At 42.9% G+C, this 27,518-nt stretch overlaps 1 protein-coding gene across 2 annotated transcripts in view; it reads left to right on the top strand.

Moving 5' to 3' along the window:
* The window catches only part of ADAM12 (ADAM metallopeptidase domain 12), a 185,940-nt gene that overhangs the window by 72,166 nt on the left and 86,256 nt on the right, over positions 1-27,518 (top strand). For both annotated transcript variants that reach the window (XM_069020257.1, XM_069020256.1), the window contains exon 5: positions 25,920-25,998. In XM_069020257.1, coding sequence (XP_068876358.1) covers positions 25,920-25,998 — 79 coding nt within the window. The remainder of the gene's footprint in view (positions 1-25,919; positions 25,999-27,518) is intronic.

Below are 27,518 nucleotides of genomic sequence, written 5' to 3'. Positions count from 1 at the left end.
AACTGCCCTTCAGAGGCTTCCACAGAACCTTCCCTCTACACGGGATCATTGCCAAGGGCAGCAGTACCTTGGCCCCTACCTCTGAGTAGCATCAGACATTTACAGGCATCCAAAACCCACATTTTTCAGTGGAAGTCATTTGTTCAGTTAAAACTGGCTGATAAACAGTAATTTTTTCTTTTTTTCTTTTTCCAGAACATGGCTTTTCCCAAAATTTCTAAAGCATGAATGTATTCTGTAGTATTCAGAGGGATTTTTATCCTGAATTAAATCAATTTCAGTTGTCATCCTTTATCTTTATTACTGAATTACTTAATTAGTAATTTCTGAGAGCAGCCATAACTGTCACAGATACTGTGGGAGAGTCATCAACACTCTGCATGTTGATATAATTGCAGAGTTTTGTTATTTTTCCAAGTGTTCTTGTTAAACACCAAGTGCTATTGCCAGTGGTTTGCCCACAGTATTCCATGATTGAAGGAAATCCTTCTTTAAATCAGTATGAACTGAAGTTGTGGGAGCCTCCTAAACTGCAATCCAAGTTCTGCAGGAGCAGGTGTCAGGACAAGAATCTAAAACACGGTTTAACAAGCATGTGACAATAAATTAAGGAAATACATTTGGATATGTGAGGAAGAAATGGCTTCCACAAAAATGCTCATCTCCTCCCAGTCACAGCTGTGACTTTTGAATATGTATTAAGCTCAGCGTGGAGAGCTAAGCTCGGAATTTGGCAGTAATAGTCTATTCATAAATATACATGAAATGTGAAAAAGGAGTTTACAGAATTGGAAGTGAGCTCTGGCCAGGGTAAGCACACATACCTTGAGATAAAAATTGCAATTCACTGCCGGCACATGAGGCCTCTGCTTTGAGCTGACGAATGGACCGGTGCTGTTAGATTGTCTCGTCCCCCCTGCATTACTTATAATCAAAGAGGGAATTAACAAGTGAGTGGCTGTTTAAGGGGAGAGAAGGAACCTTCTACCCAGGCAGTTCAGGGTTTAATATCTTCTCTCCAACAGAAACAACTCGTTTAATGTTCAAAGAGAGATTTTGGCTTTTTCTCTCCACTCACTTCACCTCCACAAACCAGATGGCAAATGTCTCACTGAAAGAGCCAGTGCAAACAGAGACTGCATCTGCCCACCCTCCTGTTTGCCATGCCAGCAAAGGGGAAACAATATTCAATTTAGAGTCTTGTATTAAACACTTGCAGCTACATTTCCAGTTCTCCCCCTTTTGCATTCCCACACTTCGTTGAGCCAAGCTACTGACAGTTTTTACTTATTTTGATGTATAGCAGGGAATGAAATGTATTTATTGACATCATATTTCATGTGGCATCTTCCAACAGCGAGCAAGTGTGCCTTTGACTGGTATTTAATATTTTCTCCTGACTCGTATTTGATAGTTTTTCACTTACATGTGCACAGAAATCTCCTCATTTCCAAGGTAATTGTCTGTGATTTGAAAGCAGGATTATCATGTAAATAGTTATATTTTTATATATATACACACCTTCAGAAGCCTTGGTGGTGAAGGGTATCCTTTAGAAAGGAAGGATTGGAACAGCAAGGGTAACATAGCAAGAAAGGAAATTAAATACTGGATTGGATTGTGTTTAGTAAGAGCTGGTGGTTGCACCTCACTTACTTTGTATCAAACAGATTCTAGTTTGTTTTATCAATTCTACAATATTTAAAGTTTCGTATTTAGGGTATCCAGAAAACAAATGAGATTATTTCTCAGGTTTTTTGTTGCTTGCATCAGCACTGAGAACTTTCCAGAAGAGCATCACACATTGCCTTCAGGTTTCTGGTTTTTTTCCTGCGCCCTGTCAGCCAGTGAGAGTCAAGACATAGGAAGAATGGAGCATATGGAAAATGTTCCCATATTTCTTCTCATGAAAATCTATTTGGCATTAATATTATCACATTAAGACTTTGATTACTGGCTGATGAGAGGAAAAGTGAGGTAATAAATCATGATTTCACTGAGTTTGTGTGGGAAGAGTAGGTGTGCTTTAAAGGACACGTTAAATTATGACAAAACTCAAAATAGTACAGGAGTTTCTGGTCGAGGTTGGTGGTGAAGAGGAGTTTTTTAGAAAGGAAGGATGCTGGAAGAGGAAAGAAAGCAAATTAAATATTGAGTTGGATTGTGTTTAGCAAGAGCCAGCGGTTGCACCACCACTTAATTTGTATTGCACTTACAGATATTTTCTTTAACTCTTTGTCATTTAACTTCCTCCTCGGTGAATATTGCAGTGGAGAGGTATTTATTGCAACATGGGTTTAAAATACTCCAAAAACCAGATAAGAAGTACATCGTTAAAATAGGCACATTTGAAAATGACAACTGAGCAGTGGTAGAGCTTCCCTGGACCTTTGTCTGAAAGCACCACTATTATTTTCACTTCAGGGTGAGAAGAGGGAAATCAGATGTTTTAGATTACATTTGAGATGAAAATAGATGTGATCAGTTTAAAGAATCAGGGGAGATTCTGTTTGCATAAATTGTAGCTGCTCTACATAGTTAACCTTGAAAGCCTTCTGTCAAAGAAATGCTGTTTTGTTGAAGTACCAAGTCTCCTGCTCTGTGATGTCTCATTATACAGGAATAGTTTGCATTCCCAGGCACTCTAAACACCATTATCTGCTACTTGTCCATTTGAAAAGCAATGTCCAATTTGCTTATCCAAAGGAAATAATGCTGTTTGTGGAGAATTCACATTAATTCTGAGCAAAAGTCCTCACTGGAAGTTAATACATGGACTGACTGACTCATGGTTCTTTCAGGCAACAGTGTAATTTAAAGAAATACAGATGTATTTAAAAGCAAATCAGCTTTTCCCAATGAGTTTTTAAACTTGCACCACAATAACCTGATGGATGGGCAGTGATTACAGGCAACATGTACAGCAGTGCTTGAGGAGGATTTCATTAAACCCAAAGAGGAAGGAGGAACTCTGAGTAGGAGCAACCACCAGATTTATTGCCAGCAATGCTCCTCAGCTCTGTGTTCTCTGCAGAAGAAATGTGGAGCTTTCAGAAGGGCTGAGAGGACACAGGAGTTGAGATCTCACTATGAAAGGCTTTATTTTAAAATGTTGGTGTTTAGCAGCACCATCATCACCTTGGTGTTCTGCAGGCCACTGAAATCCTGCTGCAAAACAGGCAGAGCACCCCATAGCCACAATTCCTAACTCAAAAAAGCCCTCAGAGCTGTTAAGCTCCTCTCTGTCACTTCTTAGCTGTATTCTTATTCAAATCCACCACTGACACGGTGGTTTCCCAAGGAAAACCCCATCCCTGTGGGGTGGTTCCACAAGTGGCCCAGTTAACAGCAAAGTCTTTTCTCCCTCATCACATGAAAACCCTCTCAAGTTCAAGTAAGGTGCAGATTATTTGTTTACCTCAAAGCTGTTGATGGCAGTGCAGAATAACACAGCACCTGCAAAAAAAAACCCCTTGGGATCCCACCAGGAGCTGAATAAGAGCATTCCTTGCTGACACTCATTTTTTGAATTTTCCTGCTTCACTAATCCCTGTTTCACTTAGGATCTCCTGCCCATGGATCTCTGCTCAGTACAATACTAGGTCAAATGCCTTGCAACAGTTTAAGCCATGTAATCATCTTTATAAAAGCAAACATGTAATCATATCAAGGAATGAAATCAGGTTTGCTTGGCATGACCTATTTTCCTCCAGCAATGCTGACAAAGATTAGGTTCCAAAATTCCTTTTGCTTATAATTGTTTTATAGGCCTCAGCCTATTTAAAATGTAAGTTCAGGGGCTTTTGTCCTGAATCCAGGTTAAGTTCTTACATTCCTGGTAGGGAGAGCAGCTCCCAGTGAAAATCCTGCAGGACAAATACTGCTCCATAAAGTGGGCTGGGTGAGCTGGGGGTGACTCTGGGTTTGGTGTCTTCTGCAGCCATCTGATAATGTGGGAAGGGAAAAAGGGGGGATTAGAGATATGGAATGTGCCCTGACATGAAAATAAAGCACATGGAAGCCTTTGTGATGCTGCTTTAAGAAGCATTCTTATATTAGTGAAGTTTGGGATATGAAACACCCTGGATTCATTAAAACCCCATCTCAATTTCTCTTGCTTTTTGGATTAGACTCATTAACGTGATTATTTGTTTTGATTTGAAGTACAATGGTATTATTGTCACAATGATTTCCCTGTAACTTTCAGCCTGCTGGACAGTGCCTCACCAGCTCAGTTGTATCAGCAGCTGCTCAGACTCTGAGCCTTTTGGTATCAGTGACAGAACTTCCACCATTTATTCCCTTTTAAAATCTCAATTTCCTAATAGGAAGCAAATGGGTGCCATTCAGGCATAAAAGTGAATATGTGAGTGACAGAAAGGCTGGGATACAGCAGAGTGCTGAATTTGGAGACAGAGAGCACAATGGGCAGCTGAGGAGCTCCCTTCAGTGAAATGCAGCCAGGATCAGATCAGAGCTGGGAAGTGCAGGCACAGGCAAAGCCACTTTCTGTAAAATCATTGCAAAATTCAGAGCTGGAGAAAGAGCCATTAATAATGTCAGGATCCAGGTCTGGCTGCTTTGTGTTGCCTTTGTGCTGCTCATGTCTGCACCTTACAAACCACTTGAAGGCCTTGTCCTCCTGAAGAATGGGGGATGATTTTAAATGTGCACTGAAGTGCAGAAGATAGGAAATGTGAGTTCTATTTTTCATGTATTTTAGCTGGTAATACTGAATTCCTCTCTAAGTTCTTCAAGCAACTAACAGTATTAAAAACCAGCATTAAAACCAGCAGCTTGGGGATTACTTTGTCGAAAAATAAATGATTTTGCAATTATTTTTAAAAATATGTTGAGTAAGAATAGTTTTTACACTTCAAAGAAATTGCAATTGTTATTTATCCATAACTCAGTACGTGACTCTGAGCTTTGCCTTTTGATGAAATGGAACAAATATGATGGATAAGAGTGGGGATGTAAAAATGACATTTTTAGATGAAGGCTTGGAATCTTATTGAGGCTAAGAACAAACCAGAGGCTGCCAGCTCTTCACCTGTGTTTACACTATTCCTCATTCGTTATTTCTGGCTAAATATCTTTTTAAAAGGTAATGAATGCTGTTTCAATAGAATATCATAGTTTGGGAAGAGTCTAAAACTGCTAAAACATGAACACCTGGCAGCAAAACACAACATAAGCTACAGGCACAACTTACATGTCTAACAAGATTACATTGGAATTTTATTGCAAAGGTAAAAATAGAGGCACTGATTCACTTCTAGAATTAAATGAAAATAGAATGTTCTGTGTTTTTATACAGACAGCAGAAAATGTGGGTTTGGTTCGTTACTTAAATAATTTGTAATTCCATACATTAGGGTGGATTATGATTATTACTTAGGAGTTTTTGCTTTCCCATTTCTGCTCTCTCACCTGGTAATACAATTTTGTCCTCTTTCTGAATCCTTAAGAGCAGAACAATTAATAGTCATGAAATCTTTTTCTACTGCTGATGTGGCAATGTGTTTTCTGATGATAATTATTTGTAATCAGGCTAGAATTTTCCACCATGAGAATAGGATGGGATGTTTTGTAGTCAGCTCCAATTTGCCCAGGGCTGTAGCCACATCCACGGATAAACACAAATGCCTGGAGCTGTTCCCCATCACATCCATGTGTCTCTGCCTGCACCATCTCACTGTCATCTGCTCCTCCTCAATCATCTTTGTGACCCCAACTGAGCAGGGAATTCCCTTGCTCCCCTGCCTGCCCCCAGCCCTGCTAGGTTTGTAGTACATTGTCATTGTCCCTCTCTCAAAGTGGTGTCTGGGTTATGTTTCAGTTTTCATTAGGAGTTAGATTTATCTTCAAGAGGTTGCATTGGAAGCCTGATGAAACCAGATGTGAGACACTTCCCATTGTGAATTCCTGGGACTGTACAAGTCCTCCAGCAGCACCCTGCACAGGCCTAGGTGAGATAAATGGTGCAGATCTCCAGGTCCCACTGCCTCCTCTGCAGTGCTGGGGATGAGACCATGGCTGAGTTTCACAAATGAGGAAACAAAGGAGTTGGGCAGATGAAGAGAATTCCAGAAGCTGCTTCAGCATAGGAGAGTTAGAAGTAGACCCAAGGGGTACTTGCTGCTGATTTTTCTCTTTTGTCTCCCTTATTGCTGCCTACTCTCAAGTGTTGTTTCAGATGTTTCTCTTTTAGCCGACCTTTAAGGATCAGATTTTCTTTTTTCCCCTTCTTTATCACCTTAGGGAAGCTTCAGGGCATGTTTCAGGGGTGCTGGGTGGTTACCCTTGTATGGGCTAAGTCCATCCTAGTGCTCCCCAGCCTCAGCAGGGCCTGATAGTTATACCAAAAGACCTCCTCCCCTTCAATTCCCTCAGCAATCGTCCCCTAAACCTTCACACTGTGAGATACCATGGTGCAGTTCCCTAAAGGCAAGCCTGCAGTGCCTCTTCATCCTCTGCCCCTCTGCCTTGTGTCCTTTTCCACTGATGGATCGCTCCCTTTGCAGAGCCTGAACCCAGGCTGGGCTCCCTCCCTGGCTGTACCCTCACACTAATGGCCTTTGGTGCCACTTTCTGGCTTTCCCCTTCTTTCCTGGTGTTTGCACTGACAATCCCACTCTGCCATCAGCTGATGCTTTAAATCCATTTGCAGTGACTCAGCACCTCACAAACCCATCCACTGGGGCACAGCATTGTTGAGGTACCCACAGCAGGAAAGGGTGAACTCTTTAATCCACTGTGTTTAAGTCATAATGGTTGGCTTGAAGTCGATATGAGCATTTGGGAAACCACATGGAAAAGATGCTTTTACTTGGGAAATTGTGTAACCACTGACACCTCAGAGGACAATTTGGACCACTTCTGCAGGCTAATGATCCTCCCTTGTGCTGTAGCACCATTTCTACTGCTCTTCTGCACTGCTTGGCTCAGGATGCTGAGAGCCTGAACATTGTTGGGATCACTCTTGCTGGGATAGCAGCACCTGGTGTTGGCCTGGAGGGGACAGACCAGTGAGGAGCTGGAGAAAACCCCACCAGTTTCCTGGTACAACCTCCAGATTTTAAATTCCCGTAACTAAGCTGAGAAGATTAAGTTGTGCTTTATGTCTAAAGCTTCTGCAGTCTTCTGATTTTCCAGAGCCATAACCCTTGCCTTTTCCAATTTCTCTCCACATATGAAAATTTCCCCAATTAATTTTATTAAGTTTTATTCTGCCTACAGTGCAGAAGTTGCTGATATTGGAATTGTAAATACCGTGAGGGCTGCAAAGGGACTCTTTCCTGTAGTTACCCCTTCTTTTATTTTAATGAAGATTTTTGTAACGTTTTCCAAACTCACATGAGAGTTAATCAGATGCAAGGCAGAAAAATGTTGATAGTTATGGATGACCAGGAATACCTGAGGGAAGCAGGAGCTTGCCCTGCTTGTGAGATCCTTTCTTTAATGATTTTTTTTTTTAATGAAAACATTTTTCTTGCCTGTACGTGCTGAATGATTTTTCTCAGTCCTATGTCTTCATGATAGCATAGAATAGCACTTGCCACACTCTCTTCCCTTGATGTTTGATTTGCCTCCTTGCTCAGAGGAGCCAGGATTTTCCTCTCTGTTCCTGGATGTCAGAGCCACTGCAGTCTAAGTTGCACATTTACAGGTACAATGATGTTCTGCTGTTGGGTTTTGTGTCTTACAGCTGATTTCATTCTTTGTTAAATGGGCCACAGTGAAGGGTCACACTCTGGGTGTTCTCAGCAGTTCCTGTGCACAAAGGAGATGAAGGACAATTCTGTTTTTTCTTCCTGTTTGCTGCCTTTTTGCTTTCAAAATACAGAAACACCTTGGCACAAAGTGCCCTGAGCAAACCTGGGCTTAGAGAATGTACAAGCCCCAGTTCAGACCTGCACAATTTAGTGCTGCTTCTCTGCTGAAGCCCTTGGTTACTCAACATTTACTTTTATCAAACAATTTAAAAAGAAAAAGAACGCACAAAAGACCACTTTAAAAGCTTCAGCTGAGTGCTTAAAGGTTTTTCTGAAGAGAGCTGGAACTAAGCATGTGTTTTTATTTAAATGGGTGCTGAAATCTCAGCTGGATCCTTGCCATGATTCTGCAGTTTCTATTCAGTCTTGGTAGGCTTTGCCCATTGGGAAGAGGAGATGTTGGCAAAACAGGAAAATGAAATTGTCCCCCCCACAAGCCATTGGCAGGCGAACAGAGGGAAGAGAGAAAACTTGAAAATAGTTTTCATTGCAATTTCAATTGACTGGACTTCATTTTCTTGTCTGCAGTTCACTGTTGGCATACTTGATGCATGTCCACCTCTGGACAGACCCACTTTAGCTCTCCTGTGTATTATCTGTCTCTGTCTCACACTGAATCCTGCCTGCTGGATTCCTCCTCTCTTCTCCTACCTGCAGATAAACCATATTTGCTGTGCTGATTTGAGTGAAATACCGACTCTGATGAAGACAGCTCAGGGTTTGACTGCAGCAGACAGGTTTTTATCTTGCATGGCAGAAAATGACTGTGTGACCTGTAACATCATCTGCACCAGCCAAGTGTGAAATCAGCTGTGCCAGGCAGCTCATACGCTGTAATGAGGGAATAATTCCTCTGTGGAAATAAAAATATTCATGCTGTGGCACACCTGCTCTCGGAACATAGAGACATCCAGCAGGAAAAGGGATTTGTCAGCCTTTCTCCTTCACTGCTACTCACAGCTGACACCTTACAATAAACCCACAGGAGGTTCAAGGCTTTGCTACAGCAAGAGCTGTGTCTCCAGGAAAGGACAGGATTTCAGAACACAGATGTTTGCAGAGGGATAAAATGTCTGAGCAGCTCCCTGAGTGCTGCAGCAGGGAGTGCTGACCTGTGATGTGTTTGCTGCCTGTGACAGCTCTTTCAGAGAATCACAGAATGGTTTGGGTTGGAAGGGACCTTAAAGATCACCTATTCCCAACCCCCTGCCATGGGCAGGGACACCTTCCACTAGATGAGCTTTTTCTGAACTTTTAACCCCTGGAATGCCATTTTCCCTTTCTCTCCATCTTGGATGTTTTTTGTTTTAATAGCCACGTTTAGATCTATACCACTGGAAAGGTACTGTTCTCTTGAGGATTCCTGTTATGCCCTTCACAACTGCAATCCCAGGAGCAGATGGTTATTAGGAAGTGGCAAAGCTTGAAAAGAGCAGTGCACATTCCCCATCTCCCTTTGGCTGAAAGGCTGCGGGCAGCCGCTCACACTGGGCTGCAGGACTTGAATTTCCACGGCATTGATGCCATGAGCAAAAGGCTTTCTCCCTTCAGCTGGGAAGTCTTCCACAGCAGCTCAGCACATAAGTGCTGTGATTTAGCAATTTTACATGATTTTGCCTTTTGGATTAATCTTTGACATCCCGAATTTGGTGTTTTACAGAAAAGATGCGCTGCCGTGGAGCGAATTAGTTCTACTGTTGCAGTTGAGAAAATAGGCTCATGCCTTTGAGAGGCCAGGAGAGGAGTGTTCTGGGAAGCAATTTGAGCTGATATTGTTGGGAGGGTAATATTGCCTGACAGATCTGCTGTGACAGCTGAAGATGTGCTGGAGCACAAAATAGAAAAGGAAAAGATTGTTGTTAGGCCAGCAACAAAATGAAACCCTACTACTTGTGACAGCTGTTGACAGCATGATATCACTGTCCTCAAGCTTTGCACAGATCTGGAGTATTAGAAACTTCAAAATCATGTTGGTTGTGTGTTTCTGGAGATCTTGTTAGGAGTAATGCTCCCTGACAGCAGCCAACTGTAATTGGCAACGGGAATCCTTCAGATGCAAACAGAGAAACAAAACCTCAGAGTTTTCGTGCTGATCCTCTCCTGGGGTCACTGGTCACTGCTTTCCTACTGGAACCATCTGCAGCTCAAAAAGTCAGGAGATTCCTTTTTTCTAGAGGATCAAAGAAAAAAATAAATGGGAAGATGTATAAGCAAAATTAAGTTCAGTGAGATGCAGAGGGAATTTTGGGAAGCAGAGGAAACCTTGACTTCCATTTGTTGAGGTTCAGAGTCACAAGCCTGTGTTGGAGAAACTTTAAATTTCTTTAAAACTCTGTAGATCTCAGCAAACTTCCCAGCAGGGAAATCCCACTGAGAACTGGTGTCCCTGTGTCCTCTCCTCTCCAGACACTCTCCTGGCTATTTTCTCCCAGCCTAGGCTTTCCAGGTGTTTTTGCTGAGGTTCTGCCACCTTTCCAGCTTTTAACCATCAGGAAGCTGAGACAAGCCCAGGAGTCTCTGCTTGGGTCTTGCTGAAGTCTGAAATGTGTTTTTGGCACCGTTCTCTGTGTCTTGGCAGATTTGGGGCTCTGGGGCTGCAGTTACTCTCCTGTTTCAGTGGCACTGTACTTTGAGCCTCTCACCCATCAGAAAGACCAAGAAGTATTTTCCCTTAGAAGAGCAGCTTTCTGGAATTCCAGTGCTGTGATGGTTTTTTTCTTCCCTCACCAGCTACAATTACTGTCTTGCACTGAGTTCAAAACTCAGCTTCACTTGTTTGCTGCCTGATGTTAATTCAAGGTGTCTCTTTTGCATTCCTTTTTTTTTATTGTCGTATCTCTTTCAGCTGATATGAATCACCATAGCTCGGGAGGAGATGATGAAATTCTGCTGATTTGCCCTCATATTTATGAAATATTTCTTCCTGTGCATTGTCTGATTGTGTCCAAAATATGCCCACAAAACCAAATATGGGCATTCATCAGTTGAACTCCTTAAGAGTAAAGTTTTTTATCAGATCAAGGTAAAGAAATTAACTGCATAATATGCATCGTCATCCAAGGAAAAACCTCCTCATAGCTCTTGATGCTGAAAAAATCAAATATTTTGAGCTGCAGAGCAAAGCTCTTCTCTCTGGGTGTGTTATGATGAGGAGAACATGTCTCAGGAGGTCATGAAAATTGCAAAACATTGCACTTCCCAAAGTGCAGCTGGAATATTTGTCCTGTCCTGGAGTGTGACAAATTGGAAATCCAGGACCAAGTTGGTCCAACGACAGAATCAAGAGATATTTCGTGAATTGCATCTAAAACAAAGATGTGGCAAAGATTAGCATAAAAGCTTCTGCCTTCCCTAAAAGCCATGGCAGGTACATGTGGTTTATTGCTAAAATGAAGTACCTACTTGTAGCTCAAAATATGAGTCCAAAGAATATGGGTTTTGTAAGAAAACCATCCACATCCCATAAAAACTGGTCAGGAATTGGAGAAAAGCTTTGTCCTGGTTTTGGCTGGGATGGAGTTAATTTCTTCTCAATATCAGAGCACTCAAAGCAGTGGAAGGTTGTTCCAAAACATTGCTGACCCCTGGAAAATACCTACAAATATTAACAAAAAAATTCTACCTGTTTCTCTGGTGATTTTTGCTTTGATTTTCCTTATTTCTGTTTTCCTTTCATGCCTTTTATTATGTAGCTGGCTGAGATGCTGGGCTGTCATCCCTGGGATGGATGAGCTTTTACTGCACCTCTTTATACTCTGCCCACTCCATGCACCTCAGCCGTGCTCTGCCCCCTCACAACGAGGGAATATCAGGAATTTCTGTGGCATAACAAAAGAGACAGCTGGCAGAACTGAGGGGGAAAGGGGAATGTGGCTGGGCTGAGTCGATTGCACGATGATATCACTGTCTAATCTCAGAGCAGCTCATTTTTTGCAACCTACACATCAGCCATCAGTTAAAACAAAAACAAAAAAAAAACCCCCAAACCCTTTCCATTATTTTGGACAAGGATCTAATTAGGACCAGAAGTCTGGAGGGGAACAGCTCAGTGTCCTATTACACATTTCCCAAATTGTTGGATTCGCTGCTATTTTGTTGGTGGCTCTGATGGTGTCGTCTGTCCCCTCACCTGATGGAGTTTTGTTGTTCAATATTATTGAGATCCCCCTGACAACCTGGCACCTCCTCTCTCGTGTGCTTCCTCCCTAACTTTTGTGGACCAGTCTGTGGGAGCAGACAGACACAAGAGCTGTAGAAACCCTGGTGGCCCTTCAGTGTGTGCTGCCCTGGCTGAGCAACCAGCACAGCGCTGATAAAATGTTATCTCCTGCTTTTCTGCCGTGGAAGAGCTGTAGGGGAACATCTCTCACCAAGTTAAACAGCCTTGTTTCCCTGGGAGTATTGACCTGGCTGGAGTAAAATAAACACCCTTTGTTTAGGTGTGACATATTTTATGTCTCTTTTTGAACATTTAAAGAGTGAAAATTCAGTAGTGTGTGAGGAAGCAAAGAGAATATTTTTGTGCTTGCCATGCACTGGATAATTATACGTTGATTACCTGGAGCCTAAGACAAGAAGAAATGGTTTTAAACCAAAGGAGAAAAGATTTAGATGAGATATCAGGAAGGAATTCCTCCCTGGGAGGGTGGGCAGGCCCTGGCACAGGGTGCCCAGAGCAGCTGGGGCTGCCCCTGGATCCCTGGCAGTGCCCAAGGCCAGGCTGGACATTGGGGCTTGGAGCAGCCTGGGACAGTGGGAGGTGTCCCTGCCCATGGCAGGGGATGGCACTGGATGGTCTTGAAGGTCCCTTCCATCCCAACCAGTGTGGGGTTCTGTGATTTTCCTGTGGTGTCTCAAAGTTCTTTTTTGGAGGGATTTACTGCAGGGCTTTTGTCTCTTTAGTTCTCTCTTGGTAAAAGCAATCTCTTGCCTCACCTGATCCTGTCCAACACCAAAACATGGGTGAACATGTCCTGGCCTGAGTGCATCCCAAATGAAAGAAAGATGATTCTGAGAGGTTGGGTAATGACCAGGAGATAAAGCCAAAAAGTCTGACCCTGTCATGCAATTAACCTTTCTTATGAGATCCCACTTGTAAAGGCTGCCAAATTCTCCTCTTGGAGATTCTGGTGTTCCCATATGTCTTCAGGTTCTCTGGGTTTGGGTTTCTGCAGCTTGCAATGTGCTGTTGTGGGAACAGCCTGGTCCAAGGCACTGCCTTCTCCTCCTGTCATCAGCAGGAGACAAATTTAAGGGATGGGATCACACAGCTTCATCTTTTCCATGCTGCAGTCTAGTCTTAAGCCTGTTGGCAAAACTTGTACCCTGCTGAATTCCTTGGTGATGAGTGTTATTTCTTTGACTGATGTGCACAGGCAGGGGAACATTTCTACATCACTGCCCAAACTTCCTAAAACATACTTAAATAATTTACATAAAATCCAAATCTGCGTGTGAAATACCCTCATGAGTCAAGGGTTTGTTCACTGTGAATCCATTCCATGAGTGGGAGGAAACCTAAACTGTCTTGGCTAAAATGGCCTTTATAAAATATAGATCAATTTCCTAATATTTATGTCAGATTCTTCTCATTATGGTTTTTTTTTTTTCCCTTCTTTCTAATTTCAGTCTGAAACTGTCTCAGCAGCCCCTTGCTCACAGTGCTTCACGTGGATGTTAACACTAAATCAGGAGAGTTTCTTCTGTGCCTGTCTCATTAAATATTATCTCTCTGATTTGCCAGTGTGGATTATAATAGAGACATTAAAAAGGCATGTGTGTGCAATTGCTTTTTAATGCCACTGCTATTTATGGGTGATTTTAGTTTCAAAGTAACATGGAAAGTCATGTAAAAACATAAAGCTCCTGGTGATAAGGGAGTGCCAAGGAACATTGATCATACATGAAGTTAATTTATTCAAGTAGTGTTAAGGATCCTAGAATGAAGCAGATTTCTGTGTGCAATGTATTATGGTTGTGCCAGCCAAACTCAGAGTTGTACTAAATATTGCAACCTCACAAGCAGTGAAAAACCATAAATTTTATAGCTCTGTATGAGCATTATTAATGAGAGTCATAGCAGTTCCAGGTACAACAGACATTGCCTGATCCATGAATAATAATAAAAAAAAAGTTAATTCAGTTTTGTGTGGAAACACAAATCTACATTTATCCAGCAATCCTGGTTTTTACCTGTGCCTGACAGTTCCCACAGCAGAGCAAGCCCAGCTAGCTCAGAAGTCTCCTGAAGAGTTTTAAATCCCTAAGAACCTTTCAATACATCACTTAAACCTTACCTGGGGCAGGGGGGCTCTCCAGAATCCTGTTGAACAGTTTCCTAAAAGATTTGCTTCTTCACTCTGGGCATCTTCAAAGTTAGTAACAGCTACACAAAGTGGAGCAGTGTCTGTCAGGATTCCTCAGGTCAAGAGTAGTAGCATAAACTTACTTCATTTAAGTGTGAATAAATCTGTGTGATGTAAGAGGATGGGGCACCAGGTGCATATATTTCATATAGAAACAGATAAATGTAAGTATAAAATAAAACTCTACAGGGATTTTGTGTGTCCAACTTGACCAAGTGCCTTAGAGAAGACTGACTTTCAGGGAGTGGTTACCCACGAGTCTGTAGCTCTCTCTGAATTAGCAATTCATTTTTAAGACTGTTTAATGTATGTGAAAATGCATATAGTACTCCAAAGATTATCTATAAATATATTTGTGTGTGCACATATAATTTCTGCAGGTTTGATTCACATCTGTATAATATGAATAGTTTGCCTATAATCCTGTGGAACTTCATTTCCTGGCAGATAAGTCTCTATTAATTCCTAAAACCCTGAGCAACAACAGAATTACTTTGCAGTGTTAGGGGGGAAAACATTGCAATAAAAATGAAGCATACTTTTAATTATCTGTAGTCATTTGGATGAAATCTATAATGAGCTTGATAAATGCTGATGCTCTAGGCATCAATTTTTCAAATGACAGTAGAACCAAAAATATCTGGGAAGGCATTGTTAGCTCAGACTGCACAATATTTTGGAGGTCTTGGTTAGTAGGAATAATTAAAATGACTTATGTAAGATAAGTGTCATATCTCTGTCAGCAACTAAATGTTAAATGTTATTATAAACTAATTACTTCCTCGAATTGAAAAGAAAATTATAATTTTGTGTCTTAACCACTAAAAGATGGTGTCTGATCCTTCTCTCACCCAAGCTCTTTACCAGCACGTCTGCAGTGACTTCACTGCCAAGAGATGCCCTCAAAGCGAGTGAGGAGCGAGTCTGCACCAAAAACCTCACTGCAGGGAGAAGTCAGGATCTGCTTCTGACGTTAATCAGCTCCTAAATGAGCAAAAGAAGAGGGCGCTGATGCTGTGGGGTTTCTCTTTGTGTTTGTGAGTGCAGGGAGGAGGAGGGATCCTGATGGCTCAGCCCTCTGTGAGTCCTTCCTTCCCACGTCCATCTGCTGCCGCTCCGTGCTCGCAGCCTCAGAGTCGTGGCTCACCTCTCCAAAGCCACAGGCGTTGCTCTGATGCTCTCCTGCAGGCATTTGCTGTTGGATTGATGGGTTTAATTTGCTCATAAAGGGGTCTGACACATGGCAGAGTCAAGGAATTAGATTCAGGGGAAGTGCAGAGCAGAAAGAGAGGTGAAAAAGGAAAGAAAGAAGTTAAAAACTAATTTGCCCTCACTGATTTCACTGCTTATTCTTCCTCTGCTGCCTGAAAATAATGAGCATGGAGCCTGACCTGATAACAGGGGTGATGAGCAGTGTTATCTCCTTTAAAGGTCCCACTGATGCCACATCTTGTGGAGTTGGACACTGACAGGTGCCAACCTCACACCGTGGTGTGGCACCCACAGGTTTCAGGCTTGTTTAAGAAAAGCACCAATGTGGTTGTGTTGCTTTTTGTGTTCTTGTTTGCTAAGGAAAATGTTTCTCCTGTAAAACAGTGCTGTAATAAACCTCAGCATGCCAGGGGTGATGAAAGAAGGGCTGAGGGAGGAATAATGTAGGGAAAAGGAGAGGCAATGGAGAGATGATGAGGAGAGGTTAAGGCAAAATGCAGGGAATGCAGGAACATAGTTAAGGGGTAGGAAAGCAAAAGGAAAGAGGAATATTTCAACCTCATCCTTTCAGCTGGCTCTACCCTATAACCTCGCTTGTTGCTTGGTGCATTGTTTTGAATCCCCCATCCCAATTTTAAACCATATCTTGACGCAGAATTAGTTGGAAATGAGTCAACATCTCTGGAAAGTATAGCCTAATGCTACTTGAAATATCCCTCCGGGCTTCCCCAGGCCACCAAAGTGCCATATTCCAGCAGCTGATCAGAGCCTGGGATGTGTTCCCCTGTCCAGGGGCTGAGGGTGGGAGCAATCCCCTGTCTTGGAGGGTATGCTTGTTTAGGGAGTGGTTCAGGAACCATACAGCGACATCTTTGTGCAAGAAATGGTGCTGCTGGCAAAGCCAGAGAGCAGCTGTGGGGTTTTTGGATGGGAATGGTGTTAAAAGGAGTTAACAGGAGTCCGTGAGCCCACACAGCTCTGCTCGCTCAGGTAACAATAACCCTCACATGCTTGAAAGCCTCGTGAGCATTCCCAGGCAGCATTCCCTCCAAACCAAACCCCCCAGGTTCCTGACACAGTGGGAATCTTCCTGGCTGCTTTTCTGTCCCACTAAACTTGTGCTGGACACTGAAATCAAAGCCTCCTCCACGGGAGCAGCCTCCAGAGCACAGCACGCTGCGATTGTGCCGTGAGCCTGAGCACAGAGCTGCAGGCTGGTTGTGCTTCCAAATTAATTGATCTTCATGGAAGTCACTGCTTTAATTGGGAAGGAACAGTGGCAGGAGACACTGAGAACACCCTTGTGAGCCCGTGTTTAATCTCAGTTTCCACCCTGCATTGATCCCTGGCTCATAAAGGATTTGGAGGCAGAGAAGGAGCAGTATTTTGGGGAGATGTAGAATGTTTCTCTTGTTCATGAGTTATACCCTTAGTATTGGTCACTGTGGGAGACTAAATATAGGACTAGGTGGACCTTTGGTCTGCCAACCTGCAACTTATTTTAGGGCTTTTGCACCTACCGAGTTTTAAAGCAGATTTATAGGCTTGGAATTTAAACAGGGATTTAAATGCAAAGACCTCCTTATGATCTCTGCCCTCTTCACACAGCATTTTAAAAGGGTAGTGGGAGGGACAGTGAGGCACAGGGCAGAGTGAAGGTATATCTCTAAAAGTCCATGATTCTGCAAGCGAAATATGAGCACAGCCTGCTTAGAGCAAATGGCTCATGCTTGTGGCAAGGAGGAAACTGTGGGTTTAGTAAAAACAAAAATACAATTTCATGTTTCAACAAATTGGCAGAAATGGCAGTAAAACTTCCTGAAAATTAAAAATGCAAATGCAGGCCTACAGGCACACACTCCAAAGCAAGAATAAGGTACAGAGAGGATGTAATTGTTGGTTGGAATCTAAGGATAAACTTAGGCTCAGTGACTTTTCATTACTGTAAGAGCTTGGCTTCCTAAAAGTGTTGCAGATGCTTGCAATAACCTTTTGTAATCCCACAGCACTATTTGCATTTCGTTGGTTCTATTTTAATAAGTTCTGATTTTTCATTGGAGTTACTTAAATTTCTGTGTTTATAAATTTTCCTTGTTAAGAGTCTTTTTCTTGGATCTTTTAAACAGAATTCCGTAGTAGTCTGCAAATGTTCAGATGCAAGTACAGTCAGACAATTTGCCCAGTGACATCTGTTCAGCAGCATAATTTTACTCAGCTATGAGTGACATATTTAATTAACTGAGACATTTCAAATAGAATTTGACAGCTTTCCAGCCCAGTATCTCCAAACTTACTACTGAGTGAAAATATGCCATCCTAGGAGCGTTACAGGGCCTGGGAAGAATTAGTTTTATGAAGGGCAGTGCTGGGATGTTGGAAAATAATGCATTAAAATATCATGTCTGCCACTTGTGATATATGTGCCTCTTAGCTTCTGAAACATCTCAGTGATTCTGGGAAGTCTCGAGCCTTGATTTTGTTCAGAGTTTCCTGCATCTGCAATTCCAACGCTGTGTTGGGCAGGTAAGATCAGAGTGTTGTAAAAAGCTCTTAGATTATCTCGTACAAGTTTTAGTGGAAGCCTAATAATGGGAAGTGTGCTTTTCATCAGAAACCACAGCACTTCCATCTGAGGAACAGATCCATGGAAGGGCAGCCAGGAGTTCCAGAGCCGTGTCAGACTTTAGTCCAGCCCGAGCCAATTCAGCATTGTCGCTTGCACAGATGGGTCTGGGCTCAGCCTGCAGGGCAGCAGAGCACATTCCTTCTGATGTCTGCCACAGATACTTCAGAGGTGCAGTAGTTTCAGTGGTTATTTCCAGCAGAATGCTTTCACTCTTGGCACGTTGCTTTGGGGTTTCACTGAAGCCACTTCCATTACCCGAAGTTGAAACCACTTAATGGAGCTTGAGCAGTAAAGTCTCTCCAAAGCAGGCAGCCCACAGGGTTTGCCTAAATGAGCAGGATTGTATTTTCCCATCAAAAACCCATTAGCCAATAAGCATCAGCACCTCTCTGTTGCTGACAACAATTTGGGGCTGGTGTTACTCAGGAGCCTTTCCTGTTCTGTTTGCTTTTCCATGGCACCCAGCCCAGCTGAACCAGTAACAGGATTTCTGTTAATCCACCACACAGGGAAGCTCAGGGAGCTGATATAAAATATTCCTCACAAGGACAACTCCAAGAGAGGTGCTGTAAGCTCTGCTATATCAGAATTGGACAGTGGAAAACAAAGTCAGAAAGTCTTGGAGGTTAACATGGGAATTCTGGGAATCCAGTTGTGAGTTTGGCTTTGGGTTGTGTGAGATTGAGCAGTTCCAGTCAAAGCCCATGGAAGTGCTGCCATTCCCTCTCCTGATGGAGAAGTTTTGCTGTGTCTCTGAGCTCTCTTGTAAAGACAGAATGAACCTTGCTGGTTTTCCTGTAATTCCCCCACACGTGCCCTGTGTGTTACTTCCTCCCTCAATGACCATCTCAGGTGTAGGGTCACCTAAACCCATCCCATTAGGATCCCTGGGGATCTTGGCCAAGTTTAAGCCATTTTAGACAAATAACTTGTTTTTACCCATCTACTTTGTTGGAAAATGTGTTATTTATCTTCTTTATGCTTTCTCTACCACACTGGTTAGCAGCAGTCTCTTCATTAATGTTTTGGAATTAGAGTGATAAATAAATGCTACAGTTCTGGCAAGTAAATGGTGTCATAAATGTGACAATGAGTGATGGAAGCAGGGTGTGCATCGAGGGCCCAGAACAGCATGGGAGGCTGCCAGCGTGCTGGATTCCATTTCAATCTTTGCCTGTTGAAATTTGGGGAGGTGAAGCTTATGGATTAATTTCCCAGCAGTCAGGAAAGAAAAAAGCTCTCAATCACTGGGTGATTGCCAGCCAGAGAGCTGGGTTTCTCCTCAGCTGTTCTGATTTGTTTGCTTAGACTGATCTTTGGTTTTCTGCACACTGCCACCCCATGTAGTGACGAGTCATGAACACAGGATGCTTGGAGGCTTTAAAAGGTGGATGTGTCCCTCTTCTCTTCCTGCTCCCAAAACGCCAGAGAGCAGCTAAGGATGGGAGTGCCTGTTCCCACACCAGGGATCACTCAGAGCATGGCTCTCACCTGGAGCACGTGTTTGTCAGAATTGGCTCTCAGTGGGCCAGGCACTATTTCACTCATGCAAGTGGATGTATTTTAACTCCAGGAGACCCAGGATTGTATGAATTTCTGCATCACAAGGTCTGGGTGCAAGCACAGAGACATATTTTTCAAATGTAGTGTATGATCTACTCAGATTGCTTATCTCCAGACCATGTGAAATAGGCTGCAGGCTACTACCATAGAGTTACTGTTGAAACTTGGGATGCTTGGTTGATTTCCCAGCTATTATAGTTTTATTTCACTCCCCTGTTTTCCTCTGAATTGTTGTGCTAATTAAGCTTGTGAATTTCAATCTCTCAGGTTCTTCAATTATGACATTGCAGCCCCTCTGTGGCAGCACACTGGAGTGTGGCAGATAGGATATTATGAAGTGGAGACATTAAATGGGAAAATGTCCAAAAGCATTTCAAATCACTTAAGATAATTAAACAAAGGGAAAGAATATGGCGTGTTTCAAGAATATGAGGTGGTTTTGTGAATAGAATGATGTTAGGCACCTGTGCATGGGAAACTCATTACCCATGCTGAACTCATTTTTTACATTGTAATGAGAAAGAAGAATTGAAAAACACCTCTGTGAACATCACCTTGGTGAGTGCTTGCACTGAGACCACCACAGCAGAGGCAGCAGGTTTAACAGACTTGTTTATTCCTCTGGATGTACCTGGGAAAAAAATACAGCAATTGAAGAAATACCAACTAATTTCAGTGTCAAGGTCAAAATGGCCTGAATTGAGATGCTTAAGAATTAATGGAGTAGGCTGGTGTCAGTAGGCAGAATAAGTGACATTTTTTATACCTGCCTGTTCACCATCCTGTTTCAGTCTCTTCACCTCCCCCAGATGCAGGAAAGGTTTCAAATGCATCGCTGGAGGGGTTTTAATAAGAGTTTGTGTAACAGAGTGAGAGTGCTTGGATGGGGGAGAAAACAGGCACTTGATCATTGGGAAGGACAGAAAAGAGTAAGAAGTCTGAGTGAAGGTCAGGTGTGCGTGTGAGCTGCAGGCAGCACTCCTGAGGGGAAGGGGGGAGCACAGCCACCTCTGCCTTGCTGTGGTCAGTGTCCCACAGGGCAGCACAGCAGCTGCCTGCCAGCCTTTAAAAAGTCATAAGAATATTTAATGTTCTTCCTAAAACACCAGTTCTTAAAGTAGAGTGACTACACAGTGCTGTGAATCAAAGCCAAGGGGAAGCAGAAAATCAGCCTTCAGAGCACACAGAGTGTTCTGTTCCTCTCCAAAGCTCAGTAGGGCTCAGTAGCACCTTCTCCCCACCACTGAGAAACCAGGTAACCAAAGGGGGGGCATCCTTGTGATGTTGAACCCCAGGGTTTGCTCCTGCTGGGAAGGTGCTGAGATTTTTCCTGAGTAGCACTGACGTGAGAAGTGCACAGTTCTTGTCCTTTTTTACAGCCTGAGAGTCTGCACTTGGTGCCTGGATGGCTGAAGGACAAATTTGATAATAATCTGTGTGAATGACAGATGTAGCAAGAAGGAAAGTCATTGTCTCAGCTGGTGGAAGAAGTGGACTGGGAAAAACTAGAAAAGGCTGGATTTTGGGAAATGCATCATGACAGTAACATCTGTTGGAATGCAAAGACATCTCCCTTGGAAAGTGGTGGGATCAGCATTGCTCCTGACATTTGCAGCTTGATGAGGCAGAACCTGGTTTGATCTATAGCACATTTGGCTTCCAGGAGGCCCCCTGTATGATCCACTAGATTTTTTTTCCATCTCTGACTCCTGTGACTGTCTGTCTGACTCTCCCTGGGTGATGAAATATCATTATAACCTTTTGAAGTAATATATCGGCGCCTGGAGAGCAGAGACTGATTTTCTCATTTGCAAGTGAGAGGCAGTGTGTTAAATTACCACTCCTGTCATTAAATGGATTCAGGAAAAAAAATCTGATGTGCTTGAACCAGGACATTTTTCCCCTCCCCAAACAAACTACCTCAGATTTCACCTTGTGGAGGGCCAGGAAGGTGAGGATTAGAAGTTTAAATAATATTCATCATATCCTCTGAGGCTTGGGTTACTTGCTTGACACCTGAAAATGTTTCAGCAAATCTGACAAGGAGATTTTCTACTGACTTAGAGAGGATGAGAGAACCTGTGCTGTGTCTGTTGTAGATCAGGAGGCATAAAATTTATCCTTCTAGGCCATGGAAGCTTCTACTTGTTCATATGGCTCTGGGAAATTTGATCCTGAGCAAGCTGGGATAGTGGAAGGTGTCCCTGCTTGTGGCAGGGGGTGGAACTGGATGAGCTTTGAAGTCCCTTCCATCCCAAACCATCCTGTGATCATGTGAAATGTGAAAAAATGACTGTGCTGATAAACCCAGTGACTAAGCACACGAGTAATTGTGCTCAAGAATGGCACTTTTGCGTCTTTGGAGCATCAGTGATAAAGTTGTAGTGTTGTTTCAGCTGATTTTTTAAAATCACATCAAGCAGCTGATGCAGTTCTCCACAGCATTTGTTTCTGTCTCTTCATGCAGGGCAAAGTATTGATAATCATCTGGTACTGCTGAGCATTGTAGCTGGCAACATTTGAAACTCCAGACATGGTGATGAATTGCTCTATGATATATTAATGTTATTTTGATCCCTGCTCTTTCAGAATTACATTGATCCAATTAGGCTAAGTAGCTTGCCATCTAAATTAATTTACTTTCCTCTATTAATCTCCTTTACTCCGGGTCAAAACCAGAAATGTAAATCAATCCATTATATTGCAGATCTTTGGGGGGTGGGAGGGTAATTAAATTACCTAATAGATACATATGCTGGATTGATTGTTTGCTGTGTTAAACGTTATTGCCATAATTGGAAAGTGAAGTGGTGCACACTCAGTAGTGGAATTTGAGTGCTTGTTACACTTAATTTTCATAACCTGTCAAGAAATGCCTTGCTGTCCCTGGGTACCAGCCCTGCATACACAGCTACACAGCTTTTAGGTCACTGGACATTTTGCAAGTGGGGATAACAGCTCCTTCCTCTGCCAGGAGCTGTTGGACTCCCTGGCAACATCTCACAGAGGTCCTCACCCTGCAGCGTGGAGGAAACCTTTCCCTGGCTCATTCTCAGGCTGGCACCAGCACCGGTGTGGCAGCAGAGCAGATGTCTCAGCAATGATGTCTGAGTTACCAAAATGAAGGAGGGTTAGTGCAGACTCCTGGAAAACTCTCTTGTTTTTGCAGTGGCACATAAAATTTCTAGGGTTTGGTATCCTGGAGTCACAGAGTGGTTTGGGTTGGAGGAACCTTGAAGCCCACCCAGTGCCACCCTGCCATGGGCAGGGACACCTTCGACACCTTCCACACCTTCCCAGGCTGCTCCAAGCCCCAGTGTCCAGCCTGGCCTTGGGCACTGCCAGGGATCCAGGGGCAGCCACAGCTCTGTGTCCCACATTGGGGCATTCTTTTTCTTTCCTTAGGTTAGCCCAACAGTGGGATCCCATCATCTTGGTGCTCTTACCAGTCTTTCACAGCTCACGCTGGGAATTCTTACTTTCAGCCAGTATTTTCAGGGTCTGCATCAAACTTTCATCCTGACAGAGACATTGCTGACAGCAGGAACTTGTTTACCTGCTGTGTTTCCTTACTTTTGTCAGTACAATTTTCCATGGAAGACTCAAACAAAAATGAAGCTCTGATGTGAGGGAATGAGATCCAATCCAGTGGCTGGAAACTGAATGTTGGCACACTTAAAACAGATACAAAGTGCAGTGGTTTTAGGTAGGGCTGAGTTTAAATCCTGCCAGGTTTGTGATAGCTCCATCATCATGGGAGATCTAGGTAAGGGCTCTTTACAGTAAGAAAATGGATCTAGTTCCTTCCCTGTCATTGTAGCAGAAGATAAATTTGGGTCAAATGACCCCTGTAATGGGGCAGGGCAAGTTGGTGATCACAAATCCCTTCTGGTATTCAAACCTACGGATCTATGAAATATTTCTAAATCTGTGCCTGAAGGCAGAATCAACAGCAGCAGAAAGGTCACCTTTATCATCATTGCTGTCAAACACCGTGGAAACAGCAGAGCACAAAGCAAGTGTGTTGCTCAATCACTTTGCCCTTCTGCTACATCTGTTACCTTTGCCTGTACTTTGTCCCATTAAATGAAACTCACTCCCCTGTCCTGGATGAAATCCCACTTCCAAAAAGTGCACAGCAAAACTCTGTTGGCTTCAGCGATGGGATCTTGCCTTTACAAAGGCAATTAATGCCTGCTAAGTGCAGAACTTAGCAGTGTTAGATAAATAAAGATAATTATGGAAGCAACTGCTCTTTGTGATAATGAGACAGTAGGAAACAGAAAGGGACTTTTTTCCAGTGCAGTGACAGGACAAGGGGAGTGGCTTCACATTGACACAGGGCAGGGCTGGATGAGATATTGGGCAGGGATTGTGCCCTGGGAGGGTGGGCAGGCCCTGGCACAGGGTGCCCAGAGCAGCTGGGGCTGCCCCTGGATCCCTGGCAGTGCCCAAGGCCAGGCTGGATGGAGCTCAGAGCAATCTGGGACAGTGGGAGGTGTCTCTGCCCATGGCAGGGGCGGCGCTGGAAGATCTCAAAGGTCTCTTCCAACCCAAACCATTCCATGATTGTTGGATACAGCCCACTGGATACAGTTCCTGGCAGGGTTTGAGGAGGCTGCAGGCACAAGAGGTGAGATCACCATTGTAGTTAAGCGTCCTGTGAGGCACCACGGGTGTCCCTGGAGGTTGGTGTCATTTATTATTGTGTATCTAAACCAACACGAGATGTTTGGTTGGGCACCCGAATCCTGCTGTGGGTGTGGTGGCTGCCTGAGATCCAGTTCCTATGGACCCACCAAATGCTGCAGTGTTTTAACATTCCATATCTATTAATATGCTAATATTTCCCACAAGCTGAAAAATGTAAAAGTTAAGTGTGAGCATCCCTGCTTGAATACTCACCATAATGTGTCGGGGCTTCATTTTTTGCCTTGCCACTTCCTTATTTTCTTTTTTTCCTTTCTTTTTTAGTTTTTGGTCTTGTTTCATTCTTTTTTCTTTTCCCTTCCTCAAGACAGAGTCTTTTAAAGCTGGGTTTTCTCCCTAATAAGTGTTCATAGAGTTCCTAGCACAACCGGATCCTGATGGAGCCACTGGATATTAATGTGCTGCAAATTAATCCGTAATGAAAATTAAATGTGTGTTTATGCTCTAGTTGTAATGTTTATACAAATACAGGAAATGTGTGCCACGACTGTGTAATAGTTCCCACCAGAATATTTGCAAGGGTGCAGCATTAACCAGCTTTAAGTAAAAGAAGGGGCCTGGTTTGTTCGAATGAACAACCCAAGGGACAAACACAATTTGAAGTGGAACAGAACGAACACTGTGAAATACAGAGGCAGGGATTTTCCATACTCTACACTCTCCAGGTTTCTGAAGGTGATGGTGGCATTTATCTCTTGCCTCCGTCTATGTTGTGCTTTTGCATTTCGCCAGAAATTTTGTCAAAACTCAAGGATGTTTGTGATGAGGGGCACAGCTCAAGACCTACGTTAGGAGTAAATGTGAATGAGAGTTCCTCCTTCTGGCTTTGTTAGAAATGCTCTTTAGATAAGGAGTTGAAAACAGATCAATAGCAAGATTTCTTTTTTTTAAAAAAGAGGCAGGTGCAGCTTTCCCTCTTCCACAAGTTCCCTACAAAAAGAGTTTTCATAGTTGTCACACACATGCCTCTCTCTGGAGATTCCTGGAAAATGACAATTGCAAGTCCAAATTTTTTATCTCATTGCCAAAGGCCGGAGGGGAAGTGTGGAGAGAATAGGAACAAACTGCCTCATCTCAAGCATTATCTTGCACAGTCTCCTGGTGCATCATTTTGTTACATTTCCATTTGTGAATATCCTTTCAGATGACCAGAATAAATCCAGTGCTGTAACTTCTGTGATGTTCGTGCAGTGTTTTCCCTGGAGTGCCAATGGAAGGGAGTTTGTTTCACTCACCAAGTGCTAAAATTAGTCTTTGGGTGGTCACTTGCTGATGAATACAACAGATTGGATGGGAAAATAAGGAACACAGGGAAAACATTTTCCTTTTCAACAAACCACCATTACTTAACAATATTCCAAACCCCAGTTTTCCCATTTAACCTAAAATGTGTTGAAAATTACATGGAAGATTCAACACTGAACTGTGCTGGCACCGAGTCCTCATTTGGAAGAGAAAAGAGTCTGGAAACTTGTAGTCTATTCACAATTACCACAGGAAGTGTTCCCATCCTGCAGCTTCAATATTTGGAGTTCTATTTTCCCTTATTCCCTGTAGTTATCGAATCCTTAATGCCTGGCTTTGATCCTTATCTCAAACAGAACTGCTAAAGGATAAATTCAAGGTGAGGTGGCCTCAATATTCCGTGTGCTCTGTTTTTTCCAGGGGCCTGTTAGCCAGAGGCTTCACAGAGACCCATTATCTGCAGGACGGCACTGACGTGGTTCTCACACACAATCACACGGTAAGGTTGGGCTTTCGTGGGCAGATGATGCTTCATCCCTAAAGTCCAAAGTGTTCTCTGCCAGGATCTGAGCCTTGGGATGAAACAGCTCAACGTGTGATCTTTTTTTGCTGTTGCCTTCAGTGTCTTTGTGACTGCTCTGATCCTACATGTGCATTTCTAGGGGGAGACTTTAAAGGCGAGCTCTGGAGTTTCAACCAGGTGATTTTTAAAATTTGTGAGATTGTTTTTCTGCTTCTTGGAAATTAACCCACTAAAATTTGTTAATTATGGCAGCCATGGGTGATCAGTTATGGAGAAAAGCCCTGGTTCTGTCTGGAAAAAACCCTTAAACATCTGATTTCCAGAGTGCAAAAGTTCATGTCAGGTGTTAGAAGGCTTGGGTGTCTTTCCTCACTGGGGAAGTCATGGCTGGAGTTGGGGAGAGGGTGTTGGTTGGATTTACTTTTAAATCCAGGCCATAAATGTGTTATGGATGTACTTTATGCTTGTATTTGTGTGTGTGTGTATGTGTATTTATGTACGTGTATAAATATGTATATATCAATATTTATAAAAGATATATATATATCTTTAAAAATACAGCTTGTCAAAATAAGTAGCTAAAACCTGCTTTTTACCTATAAAACCTCTTAAGGCAGGAACATTTTTTGTCCTCTGACAGCCTGAATGCCTTAATTAGAAATAATGCAGCAAGCCATTTTAATTACAACGCTTATCTTTTATCTGCCTAAGTGCCATAAAGTATTTGTTATGTTATGGTATTTACTTACTGACACTGTCAGCAGAGGCATCGTGCTTTGTGTTTCCATCCTTAATGGGCTTTGCTGGGATCAGGGAAAGGAATTGTTTCCCTGCATAACATCTTCTGAAAAAGCATCTTCATTATAGCTCCAGACACCCCAAGTGAAGCAATCATTTTGGAAGCTTTCAGTGCTTTCATTTTGCTGGGTCCTCATATCTCCTTCAAAATCAGCTCGGGAGAAAATAGTCATTTGTTTTAGAAGCAGGAAGGCTGCAGAGACTCCTGAAGGAAGTAAAAGGAAATAAATGAAGCACATGAGTCTTTTAGAGATTTACCTGAGTTAACAGGACTATGTGTACAGCTAATGACAGGTTTTCCTTGCTAAAAAACAATGTCTGTTTGCATAATGGCAAAGTAAGTCGTGATTAATAATGACAGTGCATTCTGCTGCCTAAAAGAGGGAGAGCAGTGAATTCATTTTTCATTAAATGCTGCAATACAGTTGAGAAAAGATAAGTCTCCGATTTTATTTTTATATCTCTTCTTCACTGAGGACATCAATACAGTCTGGAGTTGAAACCAAATCTGATTTTCCACTGAAAAGTTGCTTAGTCAAATTCTGCTTGGAGGTCAAAGCAAGGCAGGTTTGTGGAGCTGTCATTTGGGCAGTTCTCTAGCACACGAGTCAGTTCCTGGGTTATTTTTCAATTTACAGCACCTGAAAAATTGTCAAAAGCTGCTATTTATTAAATGATCTCAAGTAAGGGTAGAGTAC

This window comes from Aphelocoma coerulescens, chromosome 6 (genome assembly GCF_041296385.1).
Source record: "Aphelocoma coerulescens isolate FSJ_1873_10779 chromosome 6, UR_Acoe_1.0, whole genome shotgun sequence".
Lineage (NCBI taxonomy): Eukaryota > Metazoa > Chordata > Aves > Passeriformes > Corvidae > Aphelocoma > Aphelocoma coerulescens.
The sequence above is the reverse complement of the archived record's forward strand: the minus strand, read 5'-3'. Positions and strand labels throughout refer to the sequence as shown.